General features: G+C 41.8%; 1 protein-coding gene across 1 annotated transcript in view; it reads left to right on the top strand.

Annotated features, from left to right (window-relative positions):
- The window catches only part of RFT1 (RFT1 homolog), an 871,244-nt gene that overhangs the window by 157,442 nt on the left and 694,890 nt on the right, over window positions 1-18,912 (top strand). Inside the window, exon 4 of the mRNA XM_044078176.1 lies at window positions 18,738-18,912. This exon is cut by the window's right edge and continues 15 nt beyond it. Within this exon, the coding sequence (XP_043934111.1) occupies window positions 18,738-18,912 (175 nt within the window). The remainder of the gene's footprint in view (window positions 1-18,737) is intronic.

Genomic DNA, 18,912 nt, shown 5'->3' on the forward strand with positions numbered 1-18,912 from the left:
ACAATACGTCAGTGGTCTGTTACTTCAAACATGGAGGGACCAACTCTTACTTACTTTGTAGAGAAATAGTGAGAGTGTGGCAAGGGACGATATTTTCCAGTCGCTTTCTAATGGCAGTAAATATCCCAGGGGAAATTCATCGTGATCGCAGACAACCTAAGCATGTCCATTCTGATGCCTAATGAGTGGGCTGTCAGTGTCAAAGTAGCAGAGAAAGTCTTGCATACAGAGAGACCCAAAGTCATAAAATATCAGGATCTGCAGGCAGAAATGAGAGCAATGTGGAAGAAAGATACCCAGACAGTTCCAATAGTTGTAGGAGCAACGGGTCTTATAAAAAAGAATCGACAATTGTATTTAGATATGTTACCAATCCATGTAACTCCATACAGATTGCCGGAGGAGTCATTACTGGGCACTTTGTGGCTGCTCCGAAGGGCACTTTTGGCTGACTTCAAAGATTGAAGCAATATTAATTTCCTGAGCTTTAATCATACTTTGACGAAGGCTTAGAGAAATTAAAAAAGTGCAATTCTTTTTTGCTACACTTCGAGAACAGTCAGAAAAAAACATTGTATTTTCTCCTCACAACTTTGTGTTTGTTGATGACAACTTTACTGAATTTATGTGCAAGTGCAACATTCTTTTTGTTGCTTCTTTTCTGCCTGTTATGTTTGAAAAGTAAGTTTACTCCTATTTCCTGTCAAACTCTTATCTTATTGTTTATATCTTATTATTTCTTCCTATTTGTTAACCAGATAAGTGAGTTGGTCTGATGACATTTTTCAGTAATGACCTGGGAAATTGTATCAAGTTCACTAAGTAAATTGAGTGGTACTGTGTTGTATATGTACAGTCTAACATTAATTAGTATTTACAAAATGTCGATATGAGGTTTGCTTAAGATTGAATATTTTTGAGTAAAATTTACAGGTATGACTATGGTATAGGTGTGAGTAATGATAACATTATAACATTTACAGTTATGCCCAGTATTTACAATTAGTTAGCACTCAGATCATGGCCAGAAAGTCACAAAGTCAAGTAGTTACTTTAGAGGATGTGCAGTGCAGCTGTGGCAGTAGTTAAGCAGTGTCCCTGACGGATGTGTGCAGGAGGCTTCATTTTAAGGTAGTCTTTTAAAATATATTTAAATTATTTAGATTCCAGATTTGTGACCTCATTTGGTAGATGGTTCCATGTGCCAGGGCCAAGTCTACAAAAGTGTGTTTCTCCTTCAGTGGATTCAGAATATGGTCTGGCTAGTGTAATTATCCTTTTCTGGGTGCCTCTTAAGGTATATTTATTTATCTTTATTACTTGCTGCACCATTGAACCTAGGTCCTTTTCCCACACTGCCTAAAATGCTTGTTTAGAAAGTGTGTCTGATTGCAGTCTTCCACCTTTTGCTGGTTACAACAAGTTGGAGAAATACAAGTTTCCTGCTGCCCATTTACTTGAAGCTTGTACATGCTACATGAAATAAGTGCTGTTAAATTCTTCAGACATATTTAGCATAATCTGGTGGAAAGAAAATTCAATGCGCCTTCTGACTACACTGGGTTCTGTAGTTCTTACTTTTCCCAAAAGCAGAAATATATCCTTTCTAAAAAGATGTTCCCTTTTCTGCTCTATTTTCTACTTATGTGGTGAAATCTGTAGATATGACATGACAGTCTTTTGGTCCAAAACTTCTTTGGTTGTTTGTTAGGATATTTTGCAGACACATTAATATTTACAGACATCAAGTCTGATTTTATGATCTGTGTGTATAACCAAACAATCCACTCTTAAAGTACTAATGATGTCAGTAAAAAGACTGAAACGTGCATGTCTACAGTTTTGGTCTTATTGTGTGAATGTACTCGTAAAGACTTACAAAGTAAAAAGTCATTGGGGGGAATGTCATTATTTGCAGGGGAATGTTAACATCATACAATAATAGGGTTGAACCTACTACCACATAGGTTTCTACTGGTCAGGCTGCTCCTGTTTATTGCAGGCCAGATACGCTGAGATCTCTTCACTCTCCAGTTTTAAACAGGGTAATATGAAAAGCTGGCTGAAACAATTCTTCGTAAGTGAATACTAGGCTAACTGCCATGAAGGACCATTTTAAGTGTAGCCAATAACCTGAGTTAAGAATCAAACCCTGTACCTTGTGTCTTTCAGGTGAAGACCTTAACCATTATGCCATATAAATTCAAGGTAGCATATTAGAAGCCTCTCCCATATCCCCTCTGTCTTGCAGCACAAGAAAGGTTCATCTTGCATAAAGAGTTTCTTCATCTTTTGTGCCAGTGTCACCATCCTTGGCTTTATCTCCAGTCTCATTTTTACTTAAGCAGGGTCCAGTGCTCCAGTTACTGACATCAGTACATCTAGCTTTGTGCACTCTGTTACTTGCCCTTTGTACACTGTATTTTCAGGCTTCATTTATACCATCTCCAGCTATGTCTGTAGTACACTGTAAATTTCAGTGCTGGCCTTCCTTGTTCCAGTGTTGGCTTTGCTAGCATTAGGGTTAATATCTGGATTTCAGTTGTCAGACCCTTGGGTCTCTCACTGTACTATAACACCCATGCTGGCTGCATGCTTCAGATGGTGCCTGCCGCTTGTTATTCAGCCTGCGGCTGTTCCACTTGGAGTACTACAACAAACTAAAGCCATTCCTCTTCAGAAATCTGCACTGTGGCAGCATCAGTCCTTACAGTGTCTTACGAAAGATTTCCCAGCATCCCCTGTTCCACTACTTATCAACAGAAGTTTGGAATCTTCTAATTCTGAACATTGTCATTAGCCCCCCTTTTCCTAATTACTTACATTTACTTACATGGAGTCAGGGTGGCACATCAACAATAGTCAATGCGACCAAATCACCTAGAACTCGTGTTTACACCACCAATCTTTTAATTCTGAATCTCCCTTTGAAAAGCCCATAAGGCTGAAATGTTCTAACAAAACCCAAATACAGAGAGTCACTCTTGACCAAATACATAGAGTCACATGAGCTTTTCTCTGCATCTATATATTCATGGGGTTATTATTGATGTTCATCATTCACACTGACTCGATGGCATATGGCTTCTCTGACTCCACAAACTCACACTGGCAGCTTTCCACAGCTCTGAATCCCCTTTTCTGACCTTCTGTGAGAGGGGATTGGATATGCCCCTTTCATCGGTGGAACCCTAACCTCTATCAAAGTCTATTATTCATGCTTTTAGTGCTAAGTATAAAGAACCAATAAGGACCATAAGCAGGAACTGCCTGAAACCAATCAATTTGCAGCCATAAAATATTAATACAAATAACGGTACTTTTCCGTTATCGGGGCAACACTTCTAATGCGCTAGCACATACACACAATGATCGCACGTGTGTTAGCCCTGAAGCGTTGGTAAAGACAGCTAGAGGAAGCCTTGTTTTCAACCATTTTAATCAAGCTGAGTTCAGACTTACATATGGAAGATTAATAACATTGGCTAAGAAGATTTTTAAATCTTATTACAATCTGTTTTACCAGGGTGTCTTACAAGCTGATTGACTCTTCTTCTTTCTGTTGGATGTAGTGTAATAATTTTTGAAATGCTTGAATTTTTTTTTTTTTTTATTTACTTAAGTTTGTGTGTTCAGGAACGTGGAAAGCAGTAGTACCACACAGCTGGCTGACAGTCTCCTGACATGAGCAGGTTTATTTGTGGTCGCACAGGACATCATTCCAACTCGATCTCATAACTGTGTAATTTAGTGCGTGCCATATTTGTAGAACTGGACATGAATTTTCAAATGGCCTTATAAGGTTTATAAAATTACAGCAAATGACTTGAAGTCATGACTCAATGTGAAATACATTTTCCAGACTAGTAAAGTAATGTAAATAGAAAGAGAACAGTGCATTATGTTTTCCGCTTCTGTGCAATGACAAGCGGGTACCTATCCACACATTCAGAAATCGGAATATTTAGTCATTTGTATGGCCAATTCAGTAGAACTGTTTAGTAAGATGATCACAGTCTGTTATTCGTCAAAGTGGGTTGTTGTTGTAATTTCATGTAAAAACGTAGACAAACTTTACTTATGTTATTAAACTGCGGAAAGGACCCCTGAGCATCTTTGCATTGGCAGAACACATAGTAGCAACACACTATAAAGTGCAAATAAAGAAAAACCTTTCAGCATAATATCAAGTAGTTCACAACAGCAACTGCAAGCGCATGGTAAGATTCCAAGCGCTCATTAGACGTGTTGCCCCGATAACGGAAAAGTACCCAAATAACCAAACCCAAACAACAGCACAGCAAGATTGGATACCATCAGACAATATGCAAAATAAGGGAGATAGTGGGTGGATGCTACCACTGAGGCAGTGTGAAATTTGGACATCTACTGTTACAGGTAAGCAGGACTTACGCAACTGTGCTGTTTTATTTATCTGTTTTAGGAATGGCAAACCACAATCTTCAGTACTGCCAATCTCTTCTCCCCAAGCTTTCATCTAGGAAATCTATATACACCCTTAGAGATCAGAGTGATATTTTTTCTTTGGACTGACCCCCAACCCCACCAACAACAACAACAACAAAACTTTTATTTAACCATCGGGGAAAGGGTTTTCTCTAAAATAGGACCATTATGCTGAAAACGACTTCTGTCAGTTATCAAAAGCTAACAGAATACTGGTTTTCTGAAAGTGCATGTAAATGCTTTTTTGACATTGATAAATCTTTTAATAATCTACCTTTTAAGCATTGCACTCTACAAATATCTTTAACCCAGAGACAGCTCATATACCCTTAAATGTAAATATGTATACACTTCTATTCCCTTATGTACCACTAGCATTTAGTATTGTTTATTTACTATCTTTTTGATGTACATACGTGTGTGTATGTGTATGTATGTATATGTATATATATACACATACACACACAACACACATACACACACACACACACACACACACACACACACACACACACACACACACACACACACACACACACAAATACACACACACACACACACAAACACCATACACACACAACACACACACACACACACACACACACACACACACACACAACACACTCATTTATCCTGTACGCAACTGTAGTTCTACTTATTGTCATTTATTCAAGTTAACGTACTAGCCAGGCATGTACTGTATAAAGCATTAACAAGAGTTGCTGTTAAGCATGATATGGCGGTTTTGATGTTTGTATGCATATTATTTATCATGCACACCACTTCCATTGCATATTCATTAACATTTTGCACTGTGGAGTTTGCTGGCAGATGTACCAAAGCTGTATGCGAATCATAAAAGGTACAAATTGGGGTCAGTCCTTGTATGCGTCTTTCTCCATTATGTAAAAATATTACTGCATATGCGCATTACTCATGCAAATTTCACCTCTCCTAATCGTTTGTGACTCATATGACTCCCAAATTACATATGGAATTGAAATTGCATACAATTCAGATGGTGTTTTACTTGTCAGCGCAGTGATCCTCCTTTCCTTAAGATAAATTACTCGTAAAGAAATGAGAAGCATATCAGCACTGTGATCCGTTGTGGTGGTGCTGCGGTAGCATTGCCGCCTCACAGTAAGACACTGTCCAGTTCGATTCTCAGCTAGAGCGTCTTCTGCGTGGAGACATGCGTGAATGGGCGTACCTTCGTTGAAGGGTGTGCGTCAGGGTTGGTAACTTGGCATGTAAAAATCAACTACCAATCATTAGCAGATCGGAGTTCCGCTGTGGCGACCCCTAACCGGGAAAAGCCGAAAGACACAAACAAACATCAGCACTGCAGTTGAAAGAACACAGATACACAAAATCTCCATTGCACAGCAGGGAAAAAACACAAGCAGCAAATTCATGTCCTGGTTTTGTGACTTAAATAAAGACTTCTTGAACAGCTGTCATGTTCCTTCAAAATCAAAATTTTCCTCACTCCACAGTGACACTGCCAAATTTTCAGCTGTGGAAGTTCCAGCAGCACACGGTCCCCTCATTTCCATAATATAATAATGACCCTAGCCCTACAAGAATGCCACATGAGTGAAAAGATTTATGAATCATGCTTAAACTTGATGGTAGAGCACAGTGCAGCTGGGAGCAGTAATTTAGTAGGGTATGAAGTAGCTAGGTTGTTCTCCCTGGCTGCACTTGAAGTGCTGTTGTGCTATATTGTGCTATAGTGGTCTTCCTCTAGTAAGGAATACTGGAATGCATGTACTGTGTGTATCCATATACAATCCATACTGTATGCTACATACAGGCTTCTCTGCGCAGCTGTTCATTGCCATAATGCATTTCTTTGAATCATTGCAGTGAATGATGGCATACTAAACACAGTGTGGATATTGCATTTATGTAACTGTGCACTTTGGTTATGAGTTGCTCAGAGTTTGGTGACTTTAGCCAGAGATCTGGAATGCATCTGAGCTGAAATCCAAGGCATCCACTGCAAACAACTGAAAATAAGTATATTTAAAGCCTGTATTGCACTTTAACTGTATTTATTTGAATTGCTGCTTCATTTTTGCTGATTGTGTCTGCATTTTTTTTCTGTACTTTGAAATTCTGTACTAATGCCTTATATAGCATAGGCTAGATTCAGACTTGCTGAGTCTAGACTATTTGGTACCATTGTGCTCTAAACCACCCATCTTACATTAAGAGGGCCTCCTTGCACCCTTGTGACTGAAGTGTGTAGTTCAGGTTCCATCTGAGTTGGGGATAGCTGGAAAAAGGCTCATTTTGGGACTTTCCCATTAGTAGTTTGTCTTAAAACTGTTGAATTTTGCCTGTATTTAAGTCTTGCATTTACATGTAGCTGCACATCTCACAACAAGGGTTACCGCTGCCCTGTATAGACGCAAACACCTGAAAACTTGATTTTTCCATAAACGTCTGTCACTAGAATCCTCCCAAGTCCCCTGTTGCTCTGCAGGCAACTCAGCTGCACACTGAGCAGAATTACCACAGCTCTACACCCTAAGGCATCAGTAGAATAAGCCCCTCTGTTATTTCTACATCATAAACTGATCTAACTTACCCACTCCCCAACAGTACTATGGTATAAACCTACCAGTATGGATGATCACTTTCCCAACATTTCTCCAGCCAGCCTGATTGACTTGGGCATCCTGAGACAATTAATTGCCTCATGTATACTGACAACCACTTAGTCCTGAAACAAACAAATAACGTATGTGAGAGATATAATTACACTATCAATTTGGCAACAATCCCCTCACGTAATAAAAAACATCAAACAGGTTGTCATCTCATGAGTTTCACCTCTCACACAAGTTCAGGACACAACACATAAACCCATATATGTGGACGTATTCACTAGAAGCCTACCAAATGATCCAAGACCTCCCAAGTGCAAGTTATCAGCATACACCTCAACCTTTATAGAAACCACTGCACATAACAAAACGCATGTCAGTGTCTCACCAAATAAGCCCCAAAGGCAAAACACCTCAAAACCTAATATCTTGGTCATAGGACACTCTATAGTGAGACACACAGCTGTCCCCCTCATCAAGTTGGACAAGGAGAAGGTCATGGTCAGTTATCTAACAGGTGCCATTACCATTATGACTCTGTTGTAGTCCATGTTGGGGGGAATGACTTGAGACGTACCTCCCCTGACTTTATGAAGAGAGACATGACTGAACTCTTAGATTATGTGTCCCAGGCAGCTATGACCCTAGCCCTAAGCAGCATTCTACGTTCACCCAGGATGATGCCACAATATAAACAAAAAATGATTGACTTCAGCAATTGGCTTAGCTTTTGGTGTCATTCCAGGGGGATCCAATATTTGTCAGCCTGGGAAGACAGGCTACTCTGCTTTGCCATTGATGGTCAGCACCTGTCTCCCCTAGGCTTTTGGATACTGGCTAAGGTGCTTGCCTCCCCCATAGTGCCTTTTTTAGGCAATGTCAAAATGACATTTCCGACATAGCAAAATCCACTTGAGACAAACTTAGGGATCTGCCACTTAATAATATGAGTCTAAAGCACTCCTCGCCTTGAAAAATGCTGATGTCTGTACAGTCACTGAAATGTAATGCAAGGCTGCATAGAGCACCTCAGCTGTGCAAGGCTACAATGTTTTCAACATGTTCAGACCTTAGAATGAGCGTGAAAGAACCAAAAGTGGAGATGTATCCATCTTCATTAAATCCAAGTACACCTCCAGATTGGTCAAACAGTACGACTCTCTCGAACCACTCCATTCCTAATTAACTGTAGGCAAAACATCCTACTTTATCATTCCTAGCTACAGGTACCCTTCCATGAATCACAATGCCTATCTGGACTCACTGGAGTCACTTGCTATATAGCCCAACACCTTAGTCATGAGAAATTTCAATTATCCCTCCATCAACTGAGTAACATACACAAGTTCACCCATGATTGCCCATAGGTTTCTTGAATTTGTCAGTGTAAATGCTCTGGAACAGATAGTCTGCACCTCCACATGGGGCTGTAATGTCCTTGATATAGTTTTCACCAACATGGGTGATCACTACACTGCCCGCTGTGTGATGCCCTTCCTGACAAGATCGGACCATAAATCAGTCTCATTCGAAGTAACTATTGGACCCCACACACCCAAAGGAGCAAAAAAACTACAGAACTTCTCCAAAGCAAACTACAGCCTACTAAGTGATGGTATAAAAAGTTTTATATCCCTGCAATCACAGGCAATAATGACATCTATGCAGAGATGTACACAACTGCCCTGTATAATCATCTTACCAACTGTATAGACTCAGCTATACCTAACGGATTAAAGCCAGACCCTCCCACAAAACAAGCCACCATGTAGGATATCTAGTATAAACAGACTGTATAACAAAACGAAGAAACCAATGTCCTAGAACAAGAGGCAACTGCCTTTACAGAGGAAGAATTCCCTCCACAGATTGAACAAGGAAATCAGAAGTCTTGTAAAGTCCTCTAAAGCTGATTATGAAGCTAAAATAGCATCCCTAGCCAAGAACAATCATAAGGCATTCTTTAATTACATGTGAAATCTAAAAGTTCTGTGTGCTGAATTGGTAGTAGATGGCACCACTCATACTATACTGGAGGAAATTGCCAACCTGCTAGCTGACAGGATTGGTGCAAACTTCACCCGCTATCCCCACCAGCCATACAGCAAAGCATACCTGACACCAGTTCTGTACCTAGTATCTCTAGAGATCAAGTCATATTTGCACTCTGCACCAGATAACATCCCAAGTTGCTTACTAAGCAATCTAAAACAGGACCTAGCTGACCCACTTGCCATTCGCTTTAATCATTAGGCTGAGAACTGGATTTGTACTAGCAGAATGGAGAAGAGCAACAGTAATCCTCTCGCATAAAGGGGGGCCATTAACTAACTCTGGGAACTATAAACCCATAAGTCTTACTAGCCTCATCTGCAAGGTCATAGAAAGGATCATAATGGGCCTTATCAACAAGGGCATAGGCGATCTTCAAACTGTAGACTCAACCCAGTTTGCCTTCATTAATGGTAGATTCTTCCTATTGAACCTGGTAGACTTCTTCAAGAAAGTCACCAAAGCCCTTGATGAAGGTAAGATGGTGCATATCTATCACCACAGAGGTTTCTCACTAAGAAGATACAAGGCCTCCAAACCATGACCTATGTGGATAGACTGAAACCTCTGTCACTGTACTCTGTATCATATAGACTACTGAGAGACAACTTGTGTCTGGCCTACAGGGCAGTCTCTGACCCGGACCTGATGAAAATGCTGCACATCCGCAAATCAGATGGCACTACAATCAATCACTCTAGGGATCTCAACCTTGCCACTGACATTAACAGAACATGCTGGAGAGACAGGTATATTTTCCAGAGATAGCTGCTGCTCTGGAATAAACTTCCAATTCATGTGAGCTCCTCAATGATCCTATTCAAATGCAACCTGGAAAAATGGATGTTTGATCGCAGGTTCACCCTGGGGATGGCACCTATGTCCCTCATAGACAAGGGTAGTCGGTGCTGATCTGTAAAGTGCGCCCATCTAACCAAGGACAGTTGGGGCAATCCGGGATAAACATAGCTAGGCCTTATAAAAGCTCTAGGACTACTAGCATAGTAACCTCCTATGAACCTGTGAACCTCTGAATAACTGAGTCCAGCTGTAAAAATTAACAAACACACTACAAAAATGGCAGCAGGACTGGGACTCAAGTCAAAGATTTAGCACTTTCGGTCTGTTTTTATTTGGTGAAAGATTTAGTGTTTTTGTTCTGTTTTTATTTAGACAAAGATTTTACGTTTTTGTTCTGTTTTTATTTAGGCAAAGCCCAGTTGTGTTGCAACTATTTAGAACTTGCTGTTTTGAACCTTTGATGTTCTTCGTGTTTCACTGTCGCAGTCATCACATTTGGGTTATCCCTGCCAGGGTAGCCCTCGGCCGGCCCGATTACCATAGGCTTAGTATTTCTGCGTCGGTTGCTGTTGCTCCAAGACTGACATCAGGTCGTTAGTAGTATAAAGTAAGGCAGCCGACATCATTACATCAGTCTTTCTTGCCGAGGAGACCGAAGCAGAAGCAGTTTGCATGAGTGCCGGTCAGCCGCTACCTGAGTTTAGTCTTCCGAATTGAAGATGAAGTCTTCTAAAGCTAAGTACCCCATTGGGGATCCTTTTTTCTTGCTCTAATCAATGTCAGAAAAAGTTAACAATTGTCTCACCTGTGGAAAGCAAATACCACACCGAGACTTTCATTCTTATTGCGTCACTTGCTTAGGCTCAGACCATGACATCCCTCGCTGTCAATTTTGTGCTTTGTTCAACGCCAGAACCATACATGATCGGGCCCTTATTGTAGCTAGATAAGTCCTCAAATTCTGATATGGCTTCAGTAAGCCGTCCGACAGCAGATCTTCCGAAAAAACATAAGGATAAAGACAGAGACAGATCGCACAAGTCGAAGCCTACCGACAACGCTTCCGTTAAGCTCGTCAGTAGTTCTCCGGTCCTTAGTGAGGTGCTTTCACAGCCTCTGATGCCCACTTATGTGGATTCGCAGGCCACTTCCGAGACCCTTTCGGAGTCCGGTATGCCGTAAACTCTTCTTCGACTAAGGATCCTGCAGTTGTCTCTACCTTGGATGGGTCCGGAGCCGCTGAGCAGGCACCGGCTTCCAAGGAAGTACTTCGCACTACCGATTCTTGACACAAACCGATTACTTCTTTCACGTCTACCGTTCTTTCGAAAACTACCAAGTTTCTAAGGCCCAGGGTACGAACCATGCTCAAGAAACCAATGACCCAATCTCAGGCACCTGCTTCCTTGCCTCAGTCTCAAATGCTTAAAATGGCGGAAGACCTTATAATGCTGATCAGGGGAAGCCAAGCAACCCCATTCCAAAAGAAAAAGAGATCTTTCCCCAGTAGTTTTATGTGAACAGGAGTCTAATGACTCTGATGCATCTGAATATGAAGACATGCAACCCCTCTCTGCTTATGAGGATTCTGATGCAGAGGAATCCATTCCTTCAGCCTCTCCACCTGAGGACCTTTCCTTTGCGGAAACCCTTCATACTATAAGGGAGCATTTCCAATGGGAATGTGAGGACTACCCTCAGTCTAAAAAGAGACTAAGAGAATTCCTAGATCTTCCACAGCACAGACCCCTGGCCATTCCTCCTGTCCTGGATGTTGTGGGTAATGTTTTCATGGAATCTAGTTTGACTCTTGACACCCTCCCTTCTGCTCCCAGGAAACCTGACAGCTATTACAGAGTCCCTGACTCATACAAATTTCTTTTCAAAAATCCTACTGCTGACCCTGAGGTTATTTCTCAAGGGCTTAAAGGAATTAAAGCAACTTCTGCTAAGAATCCCACCCCCTCACATAGGGATTCCCGAGCACTAGACAGATGAGGTAAAAAAGTATACACCTCTGCTATTCTTGCTATCAGAGCACTAAACTGTCAGTTCCATATGCTAAAATTTCAGTAAAATACCATGGAACACCTCAAACAAAAAATATCATCCTTTCCTGCTTGTGCAGAAAATAGAGTTACAAGAGTTAATGCATTCTGCAAGTCAAGTAACTAAGCATATTTTACACTGTGGTTTTGATGCCCTAGAAGCTTCTTGCAGGGCAGAAGGTACCAGTTCTGTCCTTAGAAGGCATGCTTGGCTTAAGGAATAGCCCTTGCCAGACCATGTCAAATCTAAATTATTGGATGCACCCTTGCTCAAAGACAGCTTATTTGGCACCAAGGCGGAGGTCTTAAAAAAGATAGAAGAAAAAGCTAAATCTATGCAGACAGTTAAGGATTTTCTACAAGTCCAGCCACCCAGGTTCAGTAGGTATTGCCCCTCCAAGCACTGGTCCTTTCCTGCCCCCTCCAGGTCAGTTCAGCCCAGACCCCGGGGAAGCAGATCCCCTAGACAACAGCCACAGGGAATGCAGAGATCAAAGCAATGGAGTTTCTCCACTTCAAAACCAGGGAGTGCAAAGCCACCCCCTCATGGTAAGAACTCAAAATGATTCCTCACTTCCACCCCCTCCCTCTGACCACCTGCACTTGCCCCTATGAGAAAAACTCTCCTTCCATGCAAGCACCTGGGCCACCATTACTAACGACCGCTGGGTCCATAAAATAGTGTCCCAGGGATACAGATTTTCTTTCCACACTCTCCCAACCCCAAAAGAGTTCCCAGATCTTCCTCCAAACCAGTGGGCAGAGGCCAAAAAGCAAGTCCTTTCCCTGCTCTCTTTGAGGGCAATAGAGCACATTCCTGCAGAACAGATAGGCCAAGGTTTATACTCCAGGCTCTTCCTGGTACCCAGAAAAAGAGGACACCTGGAGCCCCATCCTCAATTTATCCATTCTAAACACCTTCCTGGTGATACCAAAATTCAAAATGCTCACCCTCCAGCAACTACTACCTATGCTCTCCAAGAATGCCTGGCTAGCCATCCTAGACCTAAAAGAGGCCTACCTCCACATCCCAATCAGGGAATCATGCAGGAAATATCTATGTTTCAGGGCAGGATCTCTGCACTTTCAGTTCTCTGCGCTTCCCTTTGGCTTATCTACTGCTCCCAGAGTTTTCACAAAATGTCTGGCTCCCGCCATTGCTTTTTGCAGACAAAGAAATATACAAATTTTTCCATACTTAGACGACTGCCTTATTCAGACAGACAGTCAGGAAAGGCTGCTCAAGTGCCTGTCCTTTGTAAAGTCTCTACTGGCCTCCCTAGGGTACACTATCAGTGAAAAGAAATCCAAACTTGTACCCACCCAAAGGATTATATTCCTGGGAGCAAGCCTGGACACAGCATCCCAAATGGCATTCCTTGCACCAGAAAAGCAAACTTACCTGGCAGCCTACTTCACCCAACTAGACACCAGACCCCAGTTATCCGCATGGAAAATCCTGCAAACTCTGGGGTTCATGGCATCTCGCATTCTACTCATTCCATATGCCAGACTGCATATGAGGAAACTTCATGGGTACCTAAAAAGCCTTTGGTGTCAACCGTCTCAAGACCTGGAAACTCTTATACCAATGATACCTTGCCTAAGGAAAGATTTTCTTTGGTGGGCAGCAGTATGCTACCACAACAAGGGACTACCATTCTCACCACCCCTCACCACCCAGACCCTCACCACAGACGCATCAGACTATGCCTAGGGTGCACACCTGGATGGCAGGTGCATTCAGGGCCAATGGAGCCTACAGCAAATACATCTGCACATCAACCAAAAAGAGATGTTAGCTGTCCAGCATGCATTGACAGCTTTCAGGCCCCTTCTCTTCCCAGGGGCTCTCCTGATCAAAACAGATACCACCACTGTGATTTGGTATATCATCAAGCAGGGAGGGACTCACTCCTACCCTCTATGCAGGCTCGCCATGACCCTTTGGCACACAGCCTCAGCCATGAAACTACACCTGTTAGCACAATTTCTACCAGGCTCTCTAAACTCTCTGGCAGACAACTTAAGCAGAAATCATCTGGACCCACATGAGTGGCAACTAGGCCAAAGAACCTTCACCCTAATAACTCAGAAATGGGTCACCTCGAAAGTTGACCTCTTTGCTTCCCACTCCAACCATCAGCTCAGCAAGTTCTGCACCAGGGAGCGTCACTGCAGGGCCTGGAAAGTGGATGCCCTATCATTCCCCTGGGTCAACCTCTCGGTCTGTGCATTTCCCCCACTACCTCTCATTACCAGGGTACTGCTCAAAATAAGGGAGGAAGAACCAAGGACAATTCTGATTGCTCCAACCTGGTAACCACTGCTGCACAGCATGTCCCCACTGCCACCATGGCATCTCCCTCAGACCCCAACCCTCTTGGACCCAGAGGGAAGGAGAATTCATACATCCCCAATTGCAGACCCTCAATCTGGCAGCCTGGCTTATTCCCTGACCACTGATCAAACTGCCAATCTCAGTAAACAGGTTCTAGATGTTATACGTGAGGCTAGACACCCTAGCACTAGAAAGTCTTATGCTGACAAATGGAAAAGGTTTTGCACCTGGATGCAGGCTAAGGGAGCTGATACGGCACAGCCCTCCCTACCTCCCTACCCATGCAAGACATTGCACAGGCCTTCAATAGCCTAGAACTATGTATGGTATGCACTGAATATTATATAGCACTTACTTTCATTTGCTTATCATCTTGTGGGTTGGGAGAGGTCATAAAAAAACAAAAAAAGCCAGCAACAAGTGAACTGTGAGAGTATTAAATTTTAATAATAAGACTTCATTAAACAGACTGGTTTCGGCCTGGAATTAGCCTGGCCTTCTTCAGTGTTATAAAAAACTGAAATGAATACAAGAAGTCTTAAATAATGATAGACAGATAAACAAATAAACATGATTGGCTGACAAAAAGCATCACTAATGCATCATTAAGCCCTGGATTAAAAAGAGCACCCAATTTTGTGATCCATTTCTTTTCCTTTATATTGAGTTTATTATGCCAACCAGATTTGTGAGTGCGATCCCCAATAAGCTTATCAATGATAATAAAGTGAAATTTAGCTGACTGATGTTTAAGCGTATGTTTATATAAAGCATTAGTTATTCTTTTACATTTGATGTCACTCAAATGCTCTGACATACGTAGCTTGAATGGTCGGGAAGTCTGGCCAATATAAAATGACTGACAGCTACAACTTGCCATGTAAATAAGAGGTCATGCCACTCCCTACTGAAGACAGACCTTTTTTGGCCTAATTCTCTTCTGGAGAATTGGATTTTGAGGATACATTGAGGTCCTTTTTTGATAAGGATAATTAAACCCCAACTGCCCCTATAGATCCTTTCCAGATGACTCCTCCTTTGGAGAGAGACTTAAACTCAGAATGTCCATTATGGACTGGCCTGTAGCTTGCCTTCTTCCTTAAAAGTATTAACCCGGTATTGGAAAAGAAGCATAAGGAACACAGTGGCATCTACAGTAGAATTTGTTGTGAAAGTTGTGAGAGATATCATGATTCCTCTCCCTTTGCTACTAAAAAGGCAGAATTCCTGTATACCCCAAGAATTGAGTGACATACTGATAGGGCATCCTAGGAAAGATTATTTTGTTATATTTTTGGTCCAACATGGATCCCATTGACCACAATACCTTTCCACTTTGCCACCAGGTAATAAGTCTAAAGGTTTTGACAAGGTGGGGAAGATATTAGTACCCAGGGTACTGGAGTAGCTAGTAAAGGAGGGAATGAAAGTCAATACTAGATGCGTCTTTCCCCATCGTGAGGGGAAGATTTTGGCTTGTTTCTTCTGTGGGAGCACTGTCTGCAGAAGGGACCAAAAATATGGCTGCATATGCATGAGGACCAGGGAAGTCCAAGCCTGGCAAAGAATGGTTATACTCTTCCAGTTGATCAGTTGTGTAGATGTGTGTACATAAGGTGAGCTAAACGTATCAGGGCATTGTGCCAGGCTTAGTGTCCAACCCAGGAGGGCTGTAGGAGTATACCGACAAATCATAAACCAGCTGAGGTTGATGTCTTTTTTCCCCACTGCCAGCTTTGAAAAAGGTGGAGATTGTACTGAGATGAACTTCTATCTGAAAGACTGCCCCCCCAGGATTAATGTGAGATGATCTCGATAGACAGTAATAGGGAAATTAATTAGCAGGTCAGTCACTGAATAGGTATATTTGTCATACTGGTGAGGAGACAAAAAAGAATATAAAGACAAAAGACTAGATGTCCTTCTGTTCACATATTGCAGTATTCTCACTTGCGGGATCCTCCACCTCAGGCGACTCGGACATGGCTGCTATGCCAAAGCTTAAGGGCCAGTTGGTGTCAGGTGTGTGGGACGTCACATGCACAGCCATAAACCGTGGGCCATAAATGTGACATACACACGCACGGACATCAGAACTTCTCTGCCATAGTCGAATGTCAGCTTGCTCTTTTCAAGACTAGTTAATTTTAGAACTTGATATTTTCTCCTGACCCTCACTTGTGATTCCCAAGTTTCCACCCCCAGATGTTCTGTTGACCCCTTTATTCCCTGGGGAAAGAGTCCTACAGCAAGTGTGTTCCTCTTGGAGCATGAGTTGAGTACTGTGAGTGTTGTCATCATCCATGTTACAGATCAGGGATTTTATGCTTGTTGGTACTTGGATCCATCCAATGTCTATGACTTCTGCATCATGGTTGCATCACAGGACGGAAGCATTCATCATGCATGAGGCCCTCAGTTTGCTACACTCTGCAGTGCTTAGGCACGTTTAACTTTCATGTTTCTCACCATGGAACAACTGCAGCCACTTTCCTCTCAGAACTGAGAGATGAAGCATTAAGTAGTCTGCTTCCATTGCTCCATGCCATCTTCTCTAACACTACAACTACTAATGCACTCAGCTTGTCTGATACACGGCCAGAACTTTATCTCTTTAACCTATGGAGCTAGAAACCTGGCGTCAGAAAAATAATACAGAATAAATAATTTGTGCATGAGTGACAGTCCAGGTATTTTTTTTTGTGCAGGACATATCCGCTATCATGTAATTAAACAATTAAGCAGAGCATCTGGCTTCAAGAGCAGGACCCCTGATTTATGCCGTTGGTGTGGAAAGATAGTAATGGAGTTTCCAATCAAGTCAGATTTAAATTGGTCTACAAACAGCAGGCATAACATAGAGAACAATGCTAAAGTTTACTAGACCTAGATGATGAGTGCTAGAGTAACAGATGGATGGATGATCACATTGTGCTGAGAGATGGCTCAATGGCCTGAAATATGATCAAAGATACATAGCTGATCAGTGCAAAACTCAAAGATGAATGGATGACTGGATCCAGTCCCAGAAATAGATGGATCACCAGTGCTGTACTAGCAGAATAATGTCCGTCCATAGAGAATTTATTAGAAAGAGAGCCAGCTATTTCCATATTTATGGAAGGATGGCTGCACACATTCAGATGACTGACTGAATGACCAAAGCCAATTCTTATGACAAGTAGCTAGCCATATGGGTTTTCCATGATGCAAAGGTGGTGCTAAATCATCAAGGCCATACAGGTAGGACTGGCTTGCAGAGATGTTAAGTATATCTTGATCCTAACTATCTCCCTACTTGAAATCCACTGTGGCTTCACAGTTGCCAGCCACAGTATCTGGGAGTCCAAGAGACTGACTGTGTGAAGAGGAAATTATAAAAATTGGAAGAAAAAAATTGTTGAACTACTGAAGTCAGAAGTCAGTCTGTAAGACCTTTTCTTGGCTTGATAAATCATTTAAATGATCATATTAAGTACTTTCATAGTGTGCATATATATATATTAGTAAACTTGTTTTTGATTGTAAAGAAATACAGCTAAGTTGTTCTGTGTCAGACATGCAAGACGTATACTGTGAATCTCAATACTTTGGAAAAATAAACTGAAATTGAACAAAAAAATGAACAAATGAATAAATAAAATCACTGTTACACTCTTAAAGCATTTCTGCAAGGAAACTTTACCCCTGCACTCCTGCCCTCCCCACCACAGGGACTGTGTCCCATACCCCTCCTACTTATATGTAGTAATTCTGAACTTGTTGTACCTCAGAGTAGGAGAAATTTGTTGATGTAATCCAAGTCCTCACACACACAGTATTCACAAGCCCACATTCTCACTTACATGTTCACTGTTCTGAAGATCACATTTACAGTCCTCCGAATGTCAGCAGGCACCTCAAATATGTATCATATGCATATGACCTCCCCCGGCTGGATAACTAAACTGGGCTGAAGTGAAGTGTACTTGGTGTTACTGTACATGTATGTATAGAAGCATGCTCCTTCCTGGCCTTATCTTTGTAATGCTTGTGCATCAATTAAATATACATTCTGACCCACTCTGTTGCACTGTTTATTGCATAAGGCAGTGTATGTGCATAGCAACACAGACTCAAAAACAGACATCTTTGCTTCATAGTGCTTTCACACACTTGGCATATTTCTCCACTTTGAAAGAAAATGAAATTCAGAAGTTTCTTAGAGATTGTTTAAATTTTTATGATTTTTGACTGCTTCCCATTAAGATCCTTGATGCATTACATTTTGCTGTAGAAATACAGCATGCAAATTAAAGAATTAGGCTTATATATTTTGTTATAGTAGAGTAACTGTTCTTTATTTTGATTTACCTGTTATGGAAAAATGTTTTCTATGGCCTCCTGACTTTCTCTTTTTGCCTGTTCCAGAGTTCCACTGGGTGTGGTTTGTTCTCTGCTGCTGAGTTGGATATGGCTACAGTTACTGGAAGTTCCTGATCCTAGGCGTATTCCACACTATGAAATTGGAGTAATGGCATTTGGTCTGTCTGCTGTGGTGGAGCTCCTAGCAGAACCTTTCTGGGTAGTGGCTCAAGCTCATTTA

Source organism: Protopterus annectens, chromosome 7.part0, assembly GCF_019279795.1.
Source record: "Protopterus annectens isolate FY-2018-M chromosome 7.part0, PAN1.0, whole genome shotgun sequence".
NCBI classification, from domain to species: domain Eukaryota; kingdom Metazoa; phylum Chordata; order Ceratodontiformes; family Protopteridae; genus Protopterus; species Protopterus annectens.